Genomic DNA, 16,689 nt, shown 5'->3' on the forward strand with positions numbered 1-16,689 from the left:
TTCCCATTTTTACACTTGCTGTTTTATTCACTCTAAACTTGAAACTCTGTTTTGCCCCCCTCCAGCTCCCACTCTTCAAAAAGGAATCAGTTTTCCACTCCCTGATCATGGCAGGTGCTGTGCAGTGCAGAATAGCTTAGCTCAAAGGTGCCCCTGGGAATATGACAACCTTCATGAAAGATGACAACAGGTTCATTTTTATTGGGAAACAACCTTGTCTGACCTCCTGCTTCCTCACACCAGAAACAAGATTCCAATGAAGCAAATAAATTTGCTATGTTCCTTTGTCATGAAAAGCAGATATAAACAAAAGCAACTCTGTGGACAAATACAGCTCAGAGCACAACAGCACTGAAGAGGGCTATCTCTGGCCACCTCTTTACACTCAATACAAAGGTGAAAATAAAACACAGACCTTGTTCAAGGTCAGAAAATCTAGCAATGAAACAGCCAAAGCACATACTGCCAAGATTTGTTTATCATTTATGCTTCCCAAGAGAGAGCCACCGCATTTTGTTTCAAGTTTATCATCAATAAAAACTTAAACAGTTGAACAGCCTTATCCCTCTACCCTGCTGTAAACAGAGAAAGGGCAGGTGAGGGTCATATTTTATGATCCCCCAGGCACCCTTTGGCCTTCAGTCAGCATGCTGCACATCCTTGCTTTTTAGCTCTCCAAAGCAGAAAAGGCCACTACGGATGTGCTGCCTTCCAAGCACCTGCCCTGCTGCCACAGCTCCATTGCCCCCAGCCTGGCTGTGAGCTCTGCATCTCCCCTGTGTCCCCTTTGCTGCTGCACTGCCTGGGGCATCACTTTGTGGTTTGTCTGATGCCCTTGCGGTAGCAGAGACAGTATGGAAAACTGAGAAGCAAAAAGGATGCAACAGCCTCCTATCATCTGAAAAACTTCCTTAACATTACTGTGCACCTGCTGGGATCATTTCAGATGGAAGCAACTGGGATTCATAAGGAAAATAAGCTATGCCTCTCACTTCAAAACAGCTACAGCCTAATGCTCAATGCCTGTTCTTTCCTAGAAGGACTTGAGGTGGAGGGGGAGGTTCTTAACTGCTTCCCCTCTTAGTTTCAGACCTCGAAATGCCTGAAAATGAGTATCCTCATGTCTGTGTCCTGGTCCTGCATCCCACCCCCTTCTCCCAAGACATACTGATTGGAACAAGGCAAATACACATTCAGCCCGTGCCCACTCTCCCTGTTCTTGCTCACCAGCGGTCAAACCTAAACTACAAAAACGGAGAAGTCATCACCTACCTGGTTAGAGCATCAATCACCCCCATCTAACAGAAAACGCGACACTTAAAGTCAGCGAAAGACGCCCACGCCATTCCCTGGCTGAACCGGCGGGTGGGGAGTGGGTAAGGCTAGAGGAGGAAGAGGAGGAGGGAAACACCTGCCGCCAAGCCCACTGTCTGCCTGCAGCCCCGCCGCAGCAAAATTAAGGTTTACTGCTCGCCAGATCGATAATGGTCATCAAAACTAGTCAAGAGAAGTGGTGTGCACATTTGCCAGCCTCTCTCTCTAGTGTGATTTGTCTGTCCTTCATGACTTAAAGGAAGATCAACATGATTTTAAAAGCCACCCTGAAACCAGAACATCTTTAAAGACAAACCCTGGCTCAGAACAAACTTTACGTAGATACCTCAGTGATACAAGCCGATAGCTGCATAAGCAGAGACAGATGTCTGACAAACCATGAGGACATCAGCACACACCGGCACACCCTGCCTTGTCACCGAGCTGCCCATTGCACACCGAGAACTTTGGCTCCTTCAGTGTCACCGTGACAAAGCACTTCCAAAGCCACTGTGTCCCAAAGCAGAGGTCCCAAAGACCCTCACAAGGCTGCCTCCATTCACTCCACAACGATAAGCGATTAAAAGAGTGAGAAAAGTTTAAAAGGAGGCTGCGGGAAGGAGAAGTGAAGCCGACGGGACCCGCGCTTTCCTTCAGAACTGGGCTGTCTCCTGAAAGCACAGTGAGCACACAGAACTATACTTACTCTTTCTCTTGAAAAGTTTCATGAAAGATTTAAGTTTTGTGTTGATGAAAACCACCATTTTCAAGGTGCTGAACTGCGATCCTGAAGTTGAAATCCCATAGAAAGGAGGAGCTGCAGAAAGGTGATTGCCGGACTTGAACCTGTTCAAACTCTGCACACCAAATTTCTCCACGTTTCTCCCCTCTGCCTCTTTTTTTGTCCTGGAATCACTTTAAATATGTCTAGATCCTTCTAGACGAAATAATTTACAATTCTTTAGCCTGAGTTTCTCCTCCTCGAATGTGCGCTGGAAACAGCCACTTCCAACAAACAGAACAGGAGGAAAAAGCACCCCAGCTGTTATTCTCCTTGGCGCAGGACGAAAAAGGTTTTCTTGCTGTCCACAGCAGCTACTCCGCTCTTGTTCCCCTCCTTTCCTGCGCTCTCCAAGCCAGGCTGCTCCAGGAAGTCCCGAGCCGGCAGGTGCCTGCTCTCCGTCCCACGTCCCCAGCCGGCTGTGCCGCCGGAGCAGCGGGAGTTCCCGGCACCTTCCCTGCCCCTGCCCCTGCCCCGCCCGCCGCACCTCCCCGGCGGCCCCGGCCTCCTTCCAGTTGCAAATGAGTGCTGCATTTTCGTGCAAATCAGGATGCTCAGCTTTCCCACCGCTCCCATCCTTCCCCCATCTCCCCCCACCACCCTTTTTTTTATTTTCACCCTCTTGCTCCCACTTTATTAAGGATCCAGAGCTGCGCCTTAGCTGGCTGCAACACGCAGCCTCGGCTCTGCACTGCCTCCCCTTCCAGTCCCACTGCTCCCCCCGTAGCCACTGCCATTGCCTGAGACATCAGCACACTCATTTAACATATTGAATTTTATTCAGTTGCACTCCTAATTTATTCTTATTAGCGTCATCTCAGACCAGATACATGGAAAACAAAATCGAGTTATTTCTGGCTAATAGAGATTCTGTTATTCATCAAACGAAACTTGTGCACGGAGATGAAACAGCCCAGCTTGTTGAGATGAGCATTTTATCCTCATGTCTTAAAAAAATGCATCTGTACAGAGGTCCACAGCCATCCTTCCTAGGAATGAACTGCAATTTTGCAGAAATTAAAGAGAAAATTCTAAGCACCAAATGAATGTGCTCAGCAGGGCATGCCCTTCACACAATGTTCAGGCTCAAGAAGCAAGCCCTCCCTCACAAAACAAGCTTAGGAAACCCCCTCGAGTTAACAATGAAAAGGATTTTTTTCCTCAGGAAAAAGAAATGCCAGCAGTGGGGGGCTCAGGCTGACCCCAAAGCTGCAGCAGGCTCCAGCCTCTGGAGCACAGCATGTAAAAAGCAGATGCTCCACAGGAACTTCTAAGTTTCATCAAACAGTTGAGACCCAGCGAAGAACAGACTGTAAATGAAATCAGTTCATCACTGTCTGAACACAATACTATCAACATTTTATCAGGATTTTCCAAATCCAAAGATTTTGCAACTGCAACATCTCTGGATTTGGAAATGGGCTTGACATCAAAACTACCACGAGCAGTAGGTCTCTCCAGCAGCTGCTGGTCCAAGAGGCATTTTGACTGGCTCAGCTCTGCCAAAGGGACAGAAGATCATGGTGCCATGGTAGCAATGGCAGGGAAGGCATCTCTGCTTTTTACATTGTTTTCCATCAAGTACTGTACACAAAAAATGACTCTGGTATGGAACTCTGATAACAAGGTAACTATTTAGTGCTGGTCTTGAAATAAATATACAGTAATACCCCTGTCAGATATCTGCCATGCACAAACCATAAATGCATGCTTGCTGGACACACACTGAAAGTGAATTCAGAGTGATTCCATTTCTAACTCCAGCTACATTGCCATCTGAAGGCAAACCAAGGAGATGGTGAGTCCTTTTCCAGTGTGGTGTCGATCTTTTTTAGGATGAAGGAAGTGCCTCTTCCTACACGTGCCAGTTCCTTAGCACGCAGGAAGCGGAGCACAGGGAGAGTTTCAAGCATAAAATGATGGAGTCTGGGCTGCTGAAGTGAGACAGTCTCTTCCAAAGGTCTTTATGGAACCTCAGAGGTTCCATAAAGCCCTCGGAAGCAAGACTTTGTTATCTTTTCATGGTCAAGCCACTGTGAATCATCAACATGATCCTGGGTACTTTGGGCGGCTTGGAATCCTTTTCATTTCAGCCCGGGCTACAATGTGTGCCAAGTGCAGTGTGCTTTTTGTTACTGGGTCCTCAACCCACCCCGGAGCATTTCTTCTGCCTTAGAACAAGCACTTGACCACTGTCCTCTGCCCCGGATCTCAGCACTGAGGCAGACATTCAAACCCAGCAACAAACAATACCTTAATTGATGTCTGCCTTTCATCCCCCTCCCCACCCCGACCTTGCTTCCACCTACCCCCAGGTCATGCTGTTAAAGAGGTCAGACATCAAAACTGGCTATCATGAGGGACTACCCCAAAGAAAACATCCTCTGGCTACTCCTATCTGCACCTCTGAGACTCTGCACTAGCCCAACAACAAACAAAACCTCTTCTCCACCTGAGACAAACCCACTGACTTCCATAGAACTCATCACATTGTCTCAACCTAGCTTTTTGTAAAGGCTTTTCATTTCTCAAGAAACTCTCATCTAATAGCAATTCTCTGAGAGCTCAAAGCATGAAATGCCTGCACTCCTCTGCACTTAGCCTCCGTACACTGAAAAGAGAAGGAAAAGATGGGGCAGTTTGAGAAACCTTATATCGCAGCCACTACGCAAACAAAGGACTTCAGCCTCAAACACTGCCAATCCAGCAGACAAACTCACAAGAATCCCCACCAAACAACAAGAACAAAAAACCCCACCTAAAATTAACCAGACAGAATAAAATTTAAAAGCTTGTTAAAGCTAGATAAAGCCAGCATGAGCAGTAGGTGTGCACACTGATATCAGTTCTTTACAGGCAAATGACTCAGAGACAAGCAGCAGACTGGGGAGACCTTGCTCTGTGACACACTTGCTACTCCACCTTGGACAAGTTAATATTAACCCATCGCCTGAGTTAGCACATCCTTAGAAGCAAGGATCACACTCACTGCCACATAAGGATCACAGAAATACAGAGCAATCAGGAATCACAAGGAATACAGAAAACATGGAGAAGACAGATCAGTAAATGTTAATTTTCACTTCACACTGGATGGGACTGGTCACAAAGTCTGGCACAGAAGAATCTTCCTAAAAAGTCAGGGACTAGAGCAAAGAAACTGGGAGGCACAAGTTGCAGTGTCAAACAACATCCTCAAAATCACAACTGTGCGATGAACTCATTAGCAAAATGCTTTTTTTAGTCCAACTATTATAGTTTTTAATCCCTGAGTGGTTAAACTGATTCTAATTTTCTAGTAGAGGCCACATACATGCAGAAGAGGAGTGGCTGCTTGCATGTGGCATGCCTGAAACGCTGTAGCCATTCCTTCACTCCCCTCCCTGCTCTGTCCCCTCTTTAGAGGGGCTTTCCAGCTGACCTGCTCCACAACAGACATCTGGGACAGCCACCCCTCCACATTCACAGCAGCATAAAACGTCGGCGCCAGTGAAACAATCTGGAGATATTCAGCTTCCACGGAAATATTTCCAGCCAGCCCCTGGGGGAGAGGGGCTCTTGTGTCTGGCCCCCAGTGCCCAGAACCTTAGCACCAGCGCACAAAATCCACTGAAAAAGCTGAAGCTTTATAAAAAGGCAAATGTTGAAAAGTGACATTCTTGGGTCGTTTGTAACCACAGCCAGAGCAGCTGCGGGGCAGCAGCCCCAGGGGCAGCTGTCCGCAGGGACACTGGAATCAGCATTCTCTTCCTAATCACCAGCCCATGCATATATGTGCAGTACAAAATTAAGGAAGTATTTAAATTTAAAAAAAAACCCAAATAAAACATAAGACTAGCTAAAGCAATGCTTTCCATCTCCCTCCCACAAATGAAAACAAATTTAATCACTTTATTTTCATGAAGGAGAGGTAAGCCCAACACATGATATATCAAGTTCATTAAGGGAATGATGCATCAAACTACTAAAATGTACCATCATCTCAAAACCTAAACTTCAAGTTGCAGGCCTTAGCAACTTCATTTGGACAATGGAAAAATCCTCCATTAAACAACTCTGTAGCATTTATGACATTTTAAGAGGAAAGAAATAGTAAAACTGCGCAACTGAGCTGGGTACTAACTGCATTGTGAGAGCTCTTCCAGTGAGTCTCTGTTCAATGCTCAAAAGGGAAAGTGGAAACGCTGGCAAGCAGATGTACTCAAAACAATTAAATCGATGCCTTTGCTTTTACAGACACGTCACTGGGTCGCTGTAAATAAGTTTCCACTGTGCCATCTCACAGCAGCTCGCAGGGAAGAAGCTGTTGAAGGGCAGTTGTTTCCAGCAGGTGTGCAGGAATGTGTCTGGGTAGGACATGCTCGGGATTGCTCCCTGCCGCCCCCAGCCACCCACTCTGAGCAGCTGCGGCGCCCAGAGGGGGCAGCTATGGACACCCCTGCCCGGCCTGCACACAGCACCCAGGCATCTGCGGGGCAAGCCTGAATCTGAGGAGGGATATTAAACTCCTTCCTGCAGGCCACAAGGCTCCTGCCTGCCTCAGACCAAGACCACCCAGCTTTGAAATGTGCACTTTTACTTCTAAGTGAGATTTCTGTCATGAAGAAACAGCAGAAAGGCCAAATGTCTCAGGTATTTTCAAAACTCACACCCAAGCTTTGTGCCTGTTCTGGCCACCTTCACCCATGCTGTTAACCATTTGCTGGTGCCTAAATGGACTCCTTGCAGATCACAGGAGTCAGTAATATAGTCAGAAGGGGTTTCTCCCTCCCTGAGATGCCATCCCGGCTGGCCCTCTCCCGACATCTTTCAGAACAAAAGTGCTCCCTCCACAAAGGCCGTCCCAGGCGGCACCGCATTCACGGCCCTCCAGCCTCGGCTCCCCTCGCTCACAATGGCCCCTTTCAAGGCAACCTCAGCCCTGGGGAAGCGCGATCCTGCCCCGGCTACTGGGAAATTACAATCCATTAAACCTGCGATCAGGAGGAAGAGGAGGAGAAGAATGCACATGGGACAGGAACAAAGAAGAAAAATTATTTTATCCTAAAGCCACCACAACAGCACACCAAGAAGGACCCATGCCCCAGTGCAGAGGCAGGGGGGCCAGGGCTGAGCCTGGGCCTGTGCGGGCTATTAGGGGGCAGATATTGCTGGAAAAGAGGGTACCCGGCTGTGCCCTCCTTTATCCAAGATCATAAAGGATTATGCCTGCAGGCTCTGGGAAAGGGGCTGCCCGGCGGGAGCACAGGGAAGAGGGAGCAAGATGAGAAGGAGAAGCAACACAACCTAAGCCAGAGAGGACAGAAAAGCAGCAGACTGATTGATCTGATGATCCTATTTAGGTCACAGCACAATAAAGCTAATTCATTCCTTTAACAATTCAAAACATCTTTCCACAGGATCCTCTATCATGCAAACACATCGGCAGAGAGAAAAGGCAGCATTTGGGCAGGGCTGCCGCAGACAAAGCAGCAGTTTCTTTTGGTTGGAGCATCTCCCCACACAGTAATGGCACTCAAGAGAACAGAAAACGTTTTGTGAATGTGTAATTTTGTTTTGTTTTAAATTGCAGGGCACAAACCTTTTCCTATGGCCCCAGTTAAGGCAACTTGATGAGAACTTCTCTCATTCCCTAGGGAATAATACCCTTTCAGGATGTTACTAGGACATATTCTCAATTTAAATACCAAATCCACCTGTGCTATGGCTTATCCTAAAGAACTGATCAAAACTGGCTGGGGCAAGTAAATTAGTCTACAAAATCCTGACTCTTACTTGCCCTAATAATGCACAACAGTGAAAATAATTCTCTTCTGATTTAGTGATGGAAAAAATACCAGGCAGAGAAGCTTGCAAGTCTTCTCATTTGAATCATCCTATAGGACAAGGAGCAAAACCAACAAAACCAAACAGCAAAAATTCCATTTCTGAATTCTGTCCCAAACAATCTCCCAGTAATTCCATCTTTGGCAGCTGTGTTCTTGGGCATCCACACTAATATCCAACAGACATCTCCAACTAATCTCAGTCTGCATTCTCCTTATGGGTTTTCTGAAGGGGACATACTCCCCACTCATTCCACTTATTTAAAGGTCACAAGAAAGAATTTTTGTAGCCTGTCTTGGCCTCCCTTCCCAACACTGCTCTTTGGCATGCTTTTATTTATATATGGATTATCCCTTTAGTATAAAGGGTTACAAATTCTTCCCTTTTTTTGGCTTTCTACTGACTCTCAATAAATTCTGGGTGGGTCTCATTTAAGCTTGGAGGCACACTGTCTTAAAATTAGGCCTGTACATTCTCTACTTTCCTAAGAACTGTTACAACCTATAAATGAGAAAAGCTAAGCTCCTTGGAAAATACCAGCCTGCACAGAATCATACAATTGCTCATGCCAAAATCAAGCATCAAGCACCCATTTACTGCCTTCCACAGCAACTTGAAAAAAAGTTTTGTTCATTAGAAACTTTCAAAAATTTTACCTGAAAAATGTTATCTGCACAACACAATACTAAAATGATGAGTAAAAGTAAAAGCTCACAACTAATACATGGACATTTGCTATTGCTCCTAAAACCCTAAGATTTCTGACAAAATCTAAAAACCCAGGTGTGTTCCAATTAAAGACACAATCTGCCTTGAAATAAAAGTCTCCATACTAAAGTAAGTAATGGAGTTCCTGTAACAGTGAGCTCATAATAATTACTGCTGGATTCAGCAACATGTAAAGAAACAACTGCACCAAAATCTGTACCACAGAATCTCCAGAGATTGTCTTCGGCTGACCATGGGCATATGGACCTCAGATGTGATCAAACACCAAAAGATTTCAAAAATTATTTTTAAAATTGTATTTGTGTGCTCAGCATCTTCTTATCAGAAGTCCTTAATAAAACCAAATGAAAGGACTAATACTGTTAGTCGGTTGAACTTTCAAAATTTCTAATGTGAATACCAACATAAGCTTTTATTAACACTGGCTTGATTAAAAGTTTCAGAGATCTCTTATTAATCATACACAATACACAATCTAGAGGCCAAAACCCCATTACATGCCATGGTGGATCAGCACTAATTACTGAATAATAGTTGTGCTTCTTTGAGTAGCTAGCAAAATGCATCTAACAATTTAAGTGATGCTAAAGTGATAAAGGTGCCTTGCCACCAAGCATCTTCAGGAAGCACTACTGAGTGTAGCCTATTGTGTATTTTAGTATTATGGTAATGGTTTCTATAAATAAGTATGTGTGGGCAACAGGCAAACAACAGAAATCTCAATGTTCCTCATCAAAATGAATTTCACAAAATATTTAAAAATACAGATTCTCTCCCCTCCCACTTTCTGTCTTAATTTCTGCCTCCATTTCCTGACAGACAGAAAAGGAGTAGATCCCTTGCTTTTCCTGCAGGATCCCCACTGCAGACACCGACATTTCTTCTTGTTTTAGAGAAACTATTTATTCTTTGCTGTGTTAATCCTTGTGTGCTTCATAAAACCAACCAAACAGAAAAACTGCAACACAGCAAGGGGTTTAACATACGCTATTTAAAATGAAAGATACCATTCTTAAATGCAAAAATGTCTCTTTTGGTATCTCTGGTTTCCCCACTCAGCACAAAACATAAAGTGCAGTAAAGTTTGCATTTTGTCGGAAGAGCTGAAGTAGAAGTTGAAGAAATGTAAATATAAAACTTGAGACAGTTGAGGCTAGTTTTAAAATTATTTCTCTGAGTACACTCACTATTTGTATCTGCAAACCTCTGAAAGTGGGCAGCTATAGCACCATCACTGCCTCTTCAGCTCTGAACAGACCTCAGGCTCTGTAACCTGACATCAGGTCTTCAGAGGAACTTGCTCCCAGTGGTGAACTCTCATGCAAAGACAACTGAAATGCAAGCATGCATCCACTATTCAGATCAGCGCCATTTAAACTGAAACTACCAATTTATTTTTGGAAGAGCTTCTAAATGTATCATCCCACTAATAAGAGGTACACTACAGATCAGATTTCCAACACTTACCTGGAAACAATACAGAAATACAGAGGCAATTATACAGACCCTAAAAATAAATTTCTGTGTAGAAATACCATGGGTTTTCCCACACAGAAAATAAGGTAAGTTTCATTCCTGAAACTTTCCAGTAGCTGGAACAAGGCAAAGAAATATAAGTAGTCAACTACTACTACGCAACCCTGACACCCCAAGATAATTGATAAAACTACTGTGTATCCCAGCAGCTGCATTTTAACACTGTGCACAATATTCCAAATTCAACTGTGAGGTAAAGATTGGCTCAGAAGACTGTTAATTACTGACTTATGTGCTATTACAGAATTAAAACAGGAGAGCATTTTTCATTATTAGTCAGTCAGAAGAGAAAAGAAACATGGTATTAGAAATCTGGAAAAATCAGGTGTGAAAATTACATCAGCTCCAGGGCAGGGCTGACCCCTGGAGCAGAAGATTCCATTTAAACGTAAAGAAGAGAGGAGATCATGGTCAATGTGAATAAATCTTCAGGAAAACCAGTCAATAAAATCACAGCAGTATTTTCCCAAAATTGGAATTCAATGTGCAAGAAAAGGCAATTCCTTTTTCCCATCCTGATGGATAATGACACAAGTAGTCTTGACTTTGGCACCCATTTAGGATGCTTTGATGCAGCATTAAAAAGCTTCAATCCCAATTCACCATACACAAAAGCACCACTTAACAGGATATCCCTGCTTGGCCGCCATGCAAGGAATTGTCTAAGCTGATGCATATCAGAACTCAATTTACATCTTTGTTTTTCAACTATGGCTGGTTTGAAGAACATACTTGAAACTATAGCCATTAAAAGTACCTGACACAATCCACAACGTCTAACATTCTGTGCAGAGCACACACCCAGCTCCAGGAAGCAATAAATGAAAACACTGCATTCTTATAAGGCATTGAAAATGCTCCTTTTAAAATCAGGGTAATTAGCATCTTTCTTCTCTTTGGATTAATAAAACCTATCAGGAAAAGGTTAGTATCATACACAGGAGAAAAAAAAAAAACTGCTCACCTTCAACTACTGGCTATAAAGGAGTGTCTTTTCCCTTGATGTTATTAATTATTTACCCTAATGTTGCCACCAGCATCTGCTTGGAGACCTGCTTGCTCCCCCCAAACAGCAGCCCACTGTTCCTGGTCTAGCCATAGCATCATGTTTGTGGCAATAGCACCATGTCTGACAAACAGAAGGAGAGCCAGGTTAAAAGACACTGAGAACCACAATGAGGGATCATTCATGAAGTGTGCCAAACCTATTCTGAAGATGCTACCCAGCTCCAAGTTTAATTAGCCCTTCCTGGAACACATCACAATACCACACAGAAATGGTTTTATAAACTTCTGTTGATGCCTTTGAGCAATGACAAATGTGCTCTGCAACCCTTGTGTGGGAAACTTCACTGTTCTTAAATTCCTTGTCAAACCATATAAAGGACAATGAACAAACAACAGCATTAAACCAGAGCAGTTGTCCCATAGTCATTGTGGCTCAAATCAGAAATCAGTCAGATAGGGGATGAGACCTTTGGGATGAGCAGCACACAGCCACTGATCCCACACAGAGCAGCTAGCTGAGCGCTGCCACGGAAAAGACATCACAGATAACTTGTCTTTCAACCACACCATTTACAAGATTTTGTATCTTCTCCAGCAACACCAGTTTGTGCTCAGCTGGTACTCTAGTCAGTCCCCAGTACACTGAGATAGAGTTTCCAAGCTCATGCCAGGAGCTGCAGCCTAACAGCCACATGCAGAGCATTGGGGAATTCAGCATTAAATTAGTAATGGCCAGGCCCCAGCCTGCCTGCCCGAGTGGAGAAGACCCGGGGAGGCTGATTAAGCACCCTTATGCTGGGACTGGAGAGCTGGCATCGTGGGGTTTCACATTTATTCTCTTCCAATGACTCCAAGTCAGAACTGGTCATGTCACACATCAGGCACTGTTTCCGTGACTGCTGTAATGGCAGGCACTGCTTGCAATCCAAAATTCAAGCTGTGCCTTTCCAATCATGCTTTATCTCTATAATGCACACTCCACACTGCCCTGTATTACAGCACCAATTGAGACGTAATTGCGATGAGCCACCTAAAGTGTTTTTCTATTTTTCTTATTAAAAAAAACCCACAACAACCCCTCTGCCCCAATTTCTGCTTAGACATAAGAATGCCACCATTATTGTTTGGTTTGCACTGCATGTTCTTAGAATAGATCAAATCCCAATCTACCTCTCAACTGCTTATTAGCAATTCCTTAACTGTGCGACTCCTTGTGTCTCCTTTTGTGCCTTCCAATACAGTTTGAAGAATGCTTTCTAGGGGGGTGTTTTCGGAACAATATGTCAATTAAAACAAAGGCTCTGACCCTCTCCCTTTCCTTTTAACCAGCCAATCTCTCTCAATCCTAGCTCTTCTGAGAGATAGAGGAAATGCAAGCAAAATGCCATCTGTTGGCAATGAGGTGGGACTAAGCCTTTAACATTGAAATATTCATTTTAGAAAAGCCAAGCAAAAATATTTAATTGACTCACAAGACTGAGTTCTCTAAATTACTGTGGATTCCAGGTCCAGTTGTGCACTTTATTTCACAGTAGACATATTTCTATTTAATCTGCCATTATCTCCTTACTTCTCTTCTAAGAAAGCAAAGAGTTGACCTTGGGCCTTCCTCCCACCAAACCTGCTGCTCCTCTGTCTTACAAATTCTAACATGGGTCTTTCCTTTATGAAGAGAAATGAAGGGGACAGCAGAGAAAATAAACTCAAGGCAGACCTTGAGGACTTTTTTAGGTCTCAGTCCAGCAAGCTTTCTCTGCACGTATCATATAATTTGTCCCTACTGCATGTACTCGCCCGCAGGACAGCGCTGCTCGGAGGCAGGAGACAGCAACCCCACAGCCCTGCTGAAGGAGATGCTCTGCAGACCGTGATAATGTCAGTCTGGGGGTGACAGGACAGAAATCACTTCATGTCTACTCTAGCCTGCACCTGCTGCCTGACAGAACTGCTGGGCATCTGCTGAGAGGGGCTGCTGCGTCCACACAGCAAAAAGAAAGAGGAGAAAAACAAAGAAATTGAGGGCATTTTTCTCAAGTCTCACTTTCAAGAAGATAAATTAAATATCATTAAATATCCTACTAGGTAATCTGATGCCAGATAAATGCAGTGGGCCAGGCCATTTGCTATTTGCTGTAGGTTATTTTACACCAGTTAATCCACCCATGCCAAGGTTTTTATTTTTCATTCTACGAAATCCAGTTCTATTCAAGACTTAACTACCATTATCTAAAAAGATTATATACTTGAAGAAAAATTGCATAAAATATAAAACCTAGCAAGTTGGATCTTCCAGCCTTGCTCCTATGAGAAGTGATTCCAGTCAGTGCAGGTGCATCCATCAGCACAGCAGGCAGACAAAGGCAGGCAGCCACATGCCAGCAGGGCTGCCTTCTGCAAATTACCAAACAAATTCAATACCAACTTGCACAGTAGCATTTTCACAAATATGCAGTCACCATGCAAGACACAATCCTTTCTACTCAAATCCCTCTCACTTTTAAATACAGTAATTTAGATGGGTGAAAAAACCCCCAGATATTTGTAAAAATCAGACCGCATCAACAAGCTCCAGGCACCCTGTCATTCTAAGATTTGTCCCCTGCAGACACTACTCTGCCAGTTCATTTTCTCTTTTCCATCAGTAAGTAGCCTTCACTCTACTCCACTGCCTCCCATATGGTTAACATGAATGTGGCAATTAATATGCAATTAATAAAATGGTGTGATCAACTGCTTTTGTTCACAGCAGCAGCTGGCCTGCATGTTAGAGTGTAATTAGACAAATTAAGACGTAACGCTTTTGTTTGAGGATGGACTGACAGCATCGCTCATGCTTAAATGTCACTAAGCCTATTGGCATTTGGCATTATTTTAGATGTGTCTTTTTTTATTAACACTACAAGGTATGAATAAAACAGATTTATATGCTACCAGCTCCAATGCCAGCAAAGTGCAAGTCTGCTTTACCTCCGAGATGTTTGCACAAGCCACTGAGAGCAGAGGACAGAAGTGATGTATTTCAGAGAATGAGCAACTTTTAAGGATCACAGCCCATAGGATGGAGCACGTGGCTCTGGACAGGTGAAATAAGCAGAGCTGATAACTAAACAGAGGTTTGAAAATCTTGAAAATCAAGCAACACAGGCATTTGCCAATGATGGGTCATTGGATTAGGGCAGGGAAACAACAGAGAGCTAAAAATCTGTTGTAATCTATCAGACTTTTAATAACCATTTCCTTTAAAGGATGCCCTTTCTGTGGGGTTTCACATTCTCCTTACCATGTTCCCACGATAATCTGATCTGATTTTCTTACAGCACTCAAAACCATTTACTGACTTCATAAGCAACTTGCAGTAAGATCTGGAAACATATTGTACCCAGCATCCATAAACCCCAGAAGCTTTCATCAAATTAAGCACTGAAGAACCTACTCAGTGTACCATTAACCACTATCCTCAGCCATAGGCTTTCCAATCTTACTTGTTTCACATGTGAATTTGCATTTATGTTGCTCTGCCTCCTTAACTACAGCAAATGCTCCCTTGCCCCAGTCATAAAAAACACTACCCAAAATATGTCTCTGAGCTCTCTATTTTTTCACACTCCTCCAGATGCACTTGAGGGGTGTTAATGAGCTCCATACCAAAACCTCACCGCCTCCTCCTTGTGTTCCTGAGTACCACAGACAGCTTCTTCACTGCTCACAGGCAGAGAGGAATGAAATGTCCACCACCAGCACCTCCTTGCAACAGCAAGCTCAGGTTCACACCTAACAGTGAGCAGTCAGGCTAGCCAAGTGTTTTCTTTCAGCCAGGAAACTCAGGAAAACCTTCCTATTCATGTTAGTGATTCACTTGAGTTTTACAACAACCCAACATTAATATTTTTTGAACCATCATATTCCAAGTTGTTCTTCCTCCCTCCCTTCATCCACGTCACTCTTGCATTTGAAGCATGAAAAGGCACAGGAGACCAAGTGCTGGACCTTCATGGCCTGTCCAGAAGAGGACAGGCAGGGAGGCTTGTTTTCCATGGAGAATGTGGGTAAGAAAAGCAATACACATATAGAAACACACACCAGAAGAGCTGTTATTTATCCAAGACCTGAAGAAATTTTGTCCAAATGGAGAAGTTCCCCTGCTTTGCAACATTACCGTGGTTTGTTTTACCAAATTAACAAAACCTCCAAAAAATCTCAGCCGTAAGACAAGACATTAAAAACACATAGAGAAAAGGAAGGAGGGAGAGGGGAATTCCCCCATTTTTTAGACATGTAATAAAAATTACATCAAATTTACTCTTTCGTTTCAAAACAAACCAGTTCCTGGCTTTTTCTGGTGCAATCCACTATGTCAGCTGTTATGGTATGAGCTGGATGCAGCAGATAAAACTGGGAATGAGGGTGGCCAGCCACTTGCACTAGGCTCTGTAAGCAGCTGTCCCAGCCATTCACCACAGAGACTGAGTCCTTGTGTCACTTAGGGCACGAAAGGCCACAAAGGCTTGCTCAGTGCTCCACACAGCCCAGAATTTGCAGAGATGGAAAGCAATTCAGCCTTTGTTTCACATGAGACAGCAAAGAATGAATCCTCCCAGTTTGCAAGGATTCTGGCATCTTTTTCTTTTTTGTCTAACACCCTTATATAGAGAAATTTAAATCTCATAGCTATTGGAAGAGAAACCTGGAAAAAAGCATAGCAGACAGTGGATAATGAAATACCCAACTTGGTTCACAATATGCTATTAATGTATAAATAGATCTAGTTGTTATTTCAAATTTTATGTTTTTCACAAAATACAAATCATACAGACAATTCTCAGCTTTACAGATATGGATAAAGAAGAAGAAAGCAGTCTTTCATGAGCTAGCAGGCAACAAAACACTGAGAAAAAATCTCAGTAACTGAAGCTACTTGTTTAACAAACATTAAAAGTAATCTGATATTGCCACTGGCTTGCTCCTGCATCTGTAAAAGACAGAAAAAACTCCCAACTCCTTATCAAAACTTTATCATCACAAAAAGCTGGCAAGAGCATACTACACCTTTAAACTTTGCAAATTTGATAAACTATCAAGTGGCAATGGGAACTACAAGAGGCAGGTGATGCTCTAACCAGGAGGAGGTGACAGCCTCCCAAAGCAGCAGTCACTGCCAGCAGTGTCTCACTGCCTCATGTTTCAATTCAGCAGGCATTTAAACCAAACTAAACCAAGCCCCTGACATTTGTGCCAGATCTGGCCAGTGGAGTAACTCAGTTTAACTTTGTTGCAGGAAAACCAGTTATCAAACACTCAGCTCCACTGGAGTTTGCAATTGTGAATGAACATGTGACGGTGACAGCCCCAGCACCACTGTAATACTGCTTTTCTGGCAGGCAGACAGGCTGTTGAAGGATGTACTGCTGCACTCTGAATTTAATCCTACACTGTCTATTTGCACTCAGTCTGGCAGCAAAGAACAGCAGAAGAACAGCATCACAGATGCTGGAACA

The 16,689-nt window shown here is 43.7% G+C and overlaps 1 protein-coding gene across 13 annotated transcripts in view; it reads right to left on the reverse strand.

Annotated features, from left to right (window-relative positions):
- The window catches only part of NHSL1 (NHS like 1), a 177,981-nt gene that overhangs the window by 52,036 nt on the left and 109,256 nt on the right, over positions 1–16,689 (reverse strand). Inside the window, exon 1 of one of the 13 annotated variants that reach the window (XM_026794838.2) lies at positions 2,021–2,534. The exons of the other annotated variants lie outside the window; for them this stretch is intronic. Within the exon in view, the coding sequence (XP_026650639.1) occupies positions 2,021–2,078 (58 nt within the window). The 5' untranslated portion in view covers positions 2,079–2,534. Of the gene's footprint in view, positions 1–2,020; positions 2,535–16,689 lie in introns of those variants that run through there. 13 annotated transcript variants of the gene reach the window in all.

Source organism: Zonotrichia albicollis, chromosome 3 (genome assembly GCF_047830755.1).
Source record: "Zonotrichia albicollis isolate bZonAlb1 chromosome 3, bZonAlb1.hap1, whole genome shotgun sequence".
Taxonomy (NCBI): Eukaryota; Metazoa; Chordata; class Aves; order Passeriformes; family Passerellidae; genus Zonotrichia; species Zonotrichia albicollis.